This window comes from Chaetodon auriga, chromosome 14 (assembly GCF_051107435.1).
Source record: "Chaetodon auriga isolate fChaAug3 chromosome 14, fChaAug3.hap1, whole genome shotgun sequence".
Taxonomy (NCBI): Eukaryota; Metazoa; Chordata; class Actinopteri; order Chaetodontiformes; family Chaetodontidae; genus Chaetodon; species Chaetodon auriga.
Genome location: NC_135087.1, coordinates 3,208,450 through 3,215,295, shown reverse-complemented (window position 1 = coordinate 3,215,295; position 6,846 = coordinate 3,208,450). Strand labels below are relative to the sequence as shown.

The window sequence follows — 6,846 nt, the reverse complement described above, 5'->3', positions numbered from 1 at the left end:
TCATGACTTCATCAAGAAATTAAAGAAAGCAATGTAGGAGCTCTGTCAATCAGAAATGTCCTTTGAGTCATCGGTGTCAAGGAGCATGTTCACAGGGAAGTTGGGCCACATTGTCTCCTGCATGTCATGGCACTGCTTCTCCTGTTGTGGCTGAATGTCTGCAGTGAGAGTGATGCAGCTCTAATGCAAACAAGAAACAATGACAGGATGCCTCCCAGGCTGCCTTCATTGTGCAGACTGCAGCAACTTGATAGTCAGGTAGGAAGAGGAAGCTGAACCAGGCCAACTGATTAGGGCTTTGTAAATTCCCACAGTGATTTGATTCGGTTTAAAATGTTCACCTTAACAAGTGCACAAAGGTATTAGCAGGAAGTGCTGCTTCTTGTGAGTTCAACAATGCTCATGTGGGGAGGAACCGAGATCTTTCATAGAACTCAAGCGTGACCTGAAGCATAAAAGATGCACTGGACCAGTAGCTCGGTCGCTCCAGGTTGTGCCGTGGAATGACTTCCTTGACAACAAAAGTGCGGGTGAAATGTTGTAATGAGGAAGCATCCTCTTCTTGCTTGTGTCAGAGCCAGAGAATCCAGTTTCAGGTGTTATCTTGAGCTGACAAGGATCTCAGACCTGTGAGAGCACCTGCAAGAGACATGTCGCACAGTAAGTATTTCTTTTCTAAAATGTGCAGACATATTCAGAGCTACGAATGACTAATCAAGTTAATTCACTGTACAGGGGCTGTTAACCATCGCTAGGCCTGAAAAAGCAACAAGCAAGTGGGTTTCACTCAGTTTATTAGAAAAAATGTGAAAGTTAGTGTTAAAAATGAGATATGATTACTTGGTGTGTGCATCAAAAGTGATTACAGGTCACTGACAAGTCATTCCTGTGTTGTTTGGCAGACGGCATAATGAACACAAGTCCGATGATGGTGGTCATATCCACCGTGGAGCAATGGTCCTCTTTCAAGTCCCTGCTGCAGGACAGCTCTGGGGGTAAACATCTCCAGTTAACCTGTAGCTCTGTGGGATCAAATCAAACCTGCGCCTTGACGGTGGACGGTCGCTCGGTCAGCTTCCACTATGCAGACTTAAAACAAGACATGACAGAGGAGGGCATCAGCCAGGCTATACATGGCTGCTTTAAGTCCTGCACAGGTGGGATCAGTACATTTCTGCTCCTGATCCAAGGTGGACATTATGCAAAGAGGGAGAGACGAATGATAGAGATACTGCAGGCGCATTTTGGAGCTGAAGCTTTAAGATACCTGGTTGTCCTCTCTTTGGAAGACGGAGAGGTGGCTGACACACTGGACGACGCCCTCCTGGAGCTGATCAACATGTGTGATGGAAGATACTGCCGAATGACATCATCTGCAGCCAGAGACAAACTGCGCGCTCTACTGGAGATGGTCCACTACATGCTGACTGAAAACGGTGTGACTGGCTACACGGACACCATGCTGACTGAGGCGAAGAAAAGCAGCAGCGAAGACTCAGCGATGAAGATGCTGAAACAGAAGGTGCAAGAGGCCCAGGAGAAGGAGCAGGCCTTCAAGCAGCTGGTTAAACAACAGGAGGAGAGGAGAGCGAAAGAGATGGAGGCGCTGAAGGCGAAACATGCCGAGGAAAGAAAGAAGGAGGCTGCTGAAAAAGGGCAATATGAGACAAAAAGAGAGAGCCTGGAGGAGGCTGTGACAAGCCACAGAGCCATGCTGCAGCTCCAGATGAGTGCCACCGATGGTAAGTCTTCAAGAGTTTTACATCAGAACATAAAGAAAAGCACAGATCCGTCTATTTCCTGTACTCCAGTAATGCAGTACAGTTACTGCAACAGGACCATCTGATTTTCTAAATGAATTTTTATTTCATGGGGGAACATTTAGAAAAAGATTTGATTTAGTAAACAGCAGAAAACCTTTAAGAACGTCTTACTGCTCCACCGACATTCGATGCAGAAACTTTGCCCACTAGGGGGTGATAGAGTTACACATGGATCAGGGCCATTCATCACTTTCCATCTACAGTACAGAGTATCTAATAAAATTCAGAAAGAATATTCATCCAACACAGCGAGTGATACATTAATGGTTATGAATTCAATAAAAATGCCTCAGAAATGTCCAGTTGTGGGTTTACAAGTCGGCGGTATTCTTACTTTCTACCTTTTCCTTCTTTCTGACAGCAAGTTTCTTTTTCTTTTTCTGCTTTAAGATGATGACACAAAGAAGCTGGCAGTCATCCTGTTGGGTCTCTCCGGCAGCGGGAAGTCTTCTGCCCTGAATCTAATTCTGGAGAGAGCAGGTAATCGATACTCAGTTCATGGGTCGAGTCAGGAACCCCCTCAGCCCACCTCGTCCTGTGAGAGAAAAGAAGTTTTCGCAGCAGGGAGGCAACTCATCCTGGTGGACACCCCCGAGCTGTGGGACGAGGATGAGGTGGAAAATGTGGAGCTGGTCAAGGACTGCTTGGCTTTGTCCTTACCTGGGCCCCATGTCTTCCTGCTGGTGCTCCAAATGGGGCGCTTCACCCAGGGCGAGTCCGAGATGCTGGCGCACCTGCAGAGGATCTTTGGGCGAGACTTCACAGAGCACGCCATCGTCCTCTTCATTCGCTCTGATGGCAACCAGCACAGGCCTCAGAGGATCAACGATTACGTGGCTGGAGCCCATGCAGCCCTCCAGGGTCTCATCAGGAAGTGCGGGAGCCGCTATTATGAGCTGAATGTTACAACGTCCCACAATGCCCTGAGCTATCCTCAGGTGAATGACCTGCTCTCGGGAATGAACAAGCTGGTGGCTTCACATGGAGGCCGCTCCTGCGCGGTGAGGAGATTCTCTGAGCAGGAGCTGCAGGAGAGGAAGAAAGTGATTGAGGAGAGGAAGGAGGGGGCTTTAGAAGTCAACTACTTATTAAGAGACGCTTGATGTCTGTACTCAGAGCCTGTAACCTGTACTGTGTGATCATCCAGTACAACATGCATGCAGGATTTTGCATTGGATTGAATTCCACTGCTTTTAAATTGTATATTTTTAATGATTTTCTTGCAGAGAGTTGCCACTGGGGGCGCTCTATGTGGGTGAATTTCACAAAATCTCCGACCATTGCAGTTAAAGGGCCTTATGTAGATGAGATATATGTTCAGCTTTTAGAAAACACAGACTCCACACAGACAGTTAAGTATCAGTCTCATTAAATCAGAGCGATTAATAAATTTTGCATTGTGAATAAAAATAAATTCCTTGTGGTGTGGGGATTTTCCAGAGCAGAACATGCCAGGAATTATTCATGTCCATGCTTATCTGTATAAAGCAGAGAGGGGAGGAAAAGAAGTACAGCTGCAGGTTTTATTTACTTTTGGAAATTGATATGAAGCCTTATCTGACAAGTTTCTGAGATTTATCTGTTGATATTTTGATTGCCTAACTTACATCCTCAAACACCATCCTGCACATGATACAGCAGATACAACTGCATAAAAACAAATGTCCCGATTTAATCATAGCAGTTCTGATGTCTTGTAATTTTACACATTAATGATCTTATTATTTGCAGTTAGCTGATCTTTTGTACTCACACCATCACTGCACCATTACTGCATCTGCTGCCTTTTGTACAAGATACTAAACAACTCAAGACACACAAGACATCTGAATGTGATCCACAGTTTTTTTTATTGATTCCTTCATAAAGCGATTTGATAAAACGATGTGGAATGTATTCTGGTTAATCTGTTTGTACAGGTGGTGGTAGTACGTTCACCATGCTGGAGATCCATCTCTGGAGCCATGCATTAGATACAAACGTCCAACATATCGCATATTATAACACATTAGCTTAATATCAAAGTAGAGTAATCATTGACTCGGTAGAAGCATGATTGTGGCAGAAACATGGTTGATAACTAATAACTGTAACGCTCGCCGTCCTTTCTTTAGCTGCTCGGGTCCTGAGTGGCAGCAGGCTGCAGGCCCATGGTGCTGTCAATCCACTCGGTGTAGTGGGAGATGACAGTGTAAATTCCAGGCTTTTTAACTTGGCCACACTTCTTTCCTCCGTTGGAAGTGATGCCCACTGCAACGCCATTGTAGAGCAGAGGGCCTCCAGAGTCACCCTGAAAGGCGACAAACGCACAAGAAGAACAGGTCTAAAACAGGAAGTTACAGTATTTAAACCTACATCTGACAGTGTGAGTGCTGACTTCAGTTGGCAGGAAGCACTGACATGCTAACATGTAACGTCTGTTCACATATGTAAGCCTGACACCTCCAGGTTTCTCTGGGCAGAGTGTCTGATATCTGCTTTTGGGGAGGCAGCATGTTTTTAGCTGTTAAAGGTCCAGTGTGCACAATTTAGTGGCCTCTTGTGGTGAAGTTGCAGACTGCAACCAACTGAATTCCTCTAACTTCACCCTTCCTTTTCAAAGCATGTACGAGAACCTATGGTGGCTGTGAAACTTGGGAAACACATGAAAGGCCAGTGTTTGGTTTGTCCCTCCAGGGCCACTATAGTGGTGCAACACGGCGGACTCTGTGGAAGAGCGCCCACTTCCTCTGTAGATATAAAGAGCTCATTTTAACGTAATGAAAACAGAAATATTCTAGTTTTCAGGTGATTATACACTGATGAAAACATACTTCTGAACATCACATGCTATTTCTTTGATATTCTCCCTGCAGATCCCCTTAAATCTGACGAACTGGTCCTTTAAGTGTTGTTCTGTTTCTTCTGTGGAATCGATCATATGTGACATCAGAATTTCAGTTTAAGGATCACTCTAACTGTGATGCTTCAGTTCTTATTCATAGCTGGACAATAACATTAGCTTTGGCAAAGAACATGTAGTTTATGTGAGCAACATCAGCTGTTTTGCCATAAAGTCTGTGCAGTGTCACTCACAGAGGAAAGAAGAGCTCATCTGTTTTCAAGAGTGAAAATAAAACCACGATGGTCTAAATTTAAGAAGTACTTTTAATTCAGACAAATACACGTGACCTGGCTGATGGTCATGTGGTCTATCCCGTTTGTCGACAGCCATGTTTAGTAGAGGAGAAGGAGGTGAAACTTACATCACAGCTGTCTTCTTTCTTGTATGGTTGGTCGCAGGGGTCCGGACACACTCTATGTGCACATATCATGTTCTTGGTGAACTTTCTGCCAAAGTAGTCGCTGCGTCTGCACCGAGCCGAGCTCATCACGTCCATGACCACCTCTTTGAGCTTGTCTGGTCTGGACCCCAGGTTATCCAGGGACCCCCAGCCAGCTGTTTCAACCTCTGCGTCCGTGTCGGGGTTCGTGCCGCCTGCTCGCAGGTATTCCACAGCTTTAATGGCTTCAGAGGCGTTAAACGGACGATCCAACTGCAAAAATCACACAGAGAAATGTTCCAAAATCCATTTTGTTTTTCTTTTTATGAAGCTCCGTCTCTAAGAATTCTGTGGTTGACTTGCTCCCGGAAATAGAGCAACATAACAAAATATACACTCACCTTAATTAAAGCGATGTCATTATCATAGTTTGACATGCTGAAGTCTGGGTGGTTGTAAAGTTCCAAAATATCAAACGTCTGCTTTGTCTCTTCAGGTTCACTCAGAGAATGAACGCCCAGCACCACTTTCCTCCCATTCGGCCTGTGAAAACAATCGCAGTAATAGCAGATTCTATTAAATAAATATTATAATCACAAAATGCAGACATAGACTGGAAAATAAAGATAAAACTGCATGTTTTCTCCCAGACTATACATGACAAAAACTTACATAAACTCTTAGAAAATGATTTTCAGTTACTGAATGAAATCATGAAAACCAAATAAATAAATACGATAATATTTCCCCAAAAAACCCTCAAAGAAAAGAGCTGAGCTACATCAGCTCTCACACAGAAAACATGGAGAATCTCAGCTGATGTAAATATTTTATGAAAACTTGCTCCGGACCAAACATCCTCCATCATTCATTATCTTGTACTTTGTGTTTCTCACATAACAAGCTACACTGCTGATGGTTAGGAGAAGGTTGCCTCACCCTGTTGGCAGGCAGTGCACTGCAGTCATCACCCACTGATCTGCAATCACAAACCCTCCACACTCGTGCTTCATACTCTCTCCCTCTGGCACCTGGATGGAGGCCATGTAGGGGCGAGAGTGTGGCGCTGCCTCCCTTCCACCGATTATACCCTCACCTGAAACGACCAAAGCACATTGAATGGAGTAATATATAGCATTTCATGGGGAGGTACAAAGTCAGCATAATGAGCAAATAATTAAGCATAAGGTAAAATCTTTGGAATAATACAAGTATAGATTTGCAGAAAAAAGGCCACTGGTGACACAATAAAACACTGAAAATCCAAACCAATGGACGTGAATGACATGAAGCAAAACCAAACAGATGAATCAAAGACTCACTGTGTGAAACGAGGGCAAAGACAAAAACAGCAGCAGCCACCACAACGTCTTTCTCTGACACCATGATGTCGGTTGAACTGAACCAAAACCAGCGACTGTGGTGTTTTAAAGGCTCCCAGTCGAAAGAGAGGAAGCATAAATCAAGCAGATATGGTGCAAGACACAAGTGGGAGTCTGAGGATCCTTCTGTTCCCTGTTTCCTGGAATGAAAAACAGGAAAGCAAACAACATGTTCGCTGATAACTCTTACTGAGACAGATGCTTTCTTCTTGGAAAGCTCTGTTACATCTATAGATTAGATTAGATCAGATTCAGCTTTATTATCATCGTCAGAGTGCAACACGGAGACAATGAGATGCAGTTTAGCATCTGAACAGAAGTACAAATAGTCACAGTCTCCAAAAAAAAACAAAACAAAACAAAAAAACAGACAGAAAT

At 44.2% G+C, this 6,846-nt stretch overlaps 2 protein-coding genes across 3 annotated transcripts; one reads left to right on the top strand and one right to left on the bottom strand.

The window, feature by feature from the left end:
• The first annotated feature begins 549 nt into the window (after positions 1-549).
• On the top strand, positions 550-3,577 carry LOC143331267 (GTPase IMAP family member 8-like). 2 transcript variants are annotated; one of them, XM_076747960.1, is made up of 3 exons: positions 550-660; positions 903-1,742; positions 2,214-3,577. In XM_076747960.1, exons 1-3 carry the CDS (start codon positions 651-653, stop codon positions 2,924-2,926), a joined length of 1,563 nt encoding a protein of 520 aa, XP_076604075.1. In that variant the 5' UTR covers positions 550-650; the 3' UTR covers positions 2,927-3,577. The 2 variants fall into 2 exon arrangements, with proteins under 2 accessions (XP_076604075.1, XP_076604076.1); XM_076747961.1 differs by lacking the exon at positions 550-660 and adding an exon at positions 739-776.
• Positions 3,578-3,659: 82 nt separating this feature from the next.
• cfd (complement factor D (adipsin)) lies at positions 3,660-6,512 on the bottom strand. Its single transcript, XM_076747963.1, has 5 exons — positions 6,409-6,512; positions 6,026-6,182; positions 5,488-5,629; positions 5,069-5,359; positions 3,660-4,113 (listed from the first exon to the last, which is right to left on the bottom strand). Exons 1-5 carry the CDS (start codon positions 6,470-6,472, stop codon positions 3,934-3,936), a joined length of 834 nt encoding a protein of 277 aa, XP_076604078.1. The 5' UTR covers positions 6,473-6,512; the 3' UTR covers positions 3,660-3,933.
• Between the last annotated feature and the right edge of the window lie 334 nt (positions 6,513-6,846).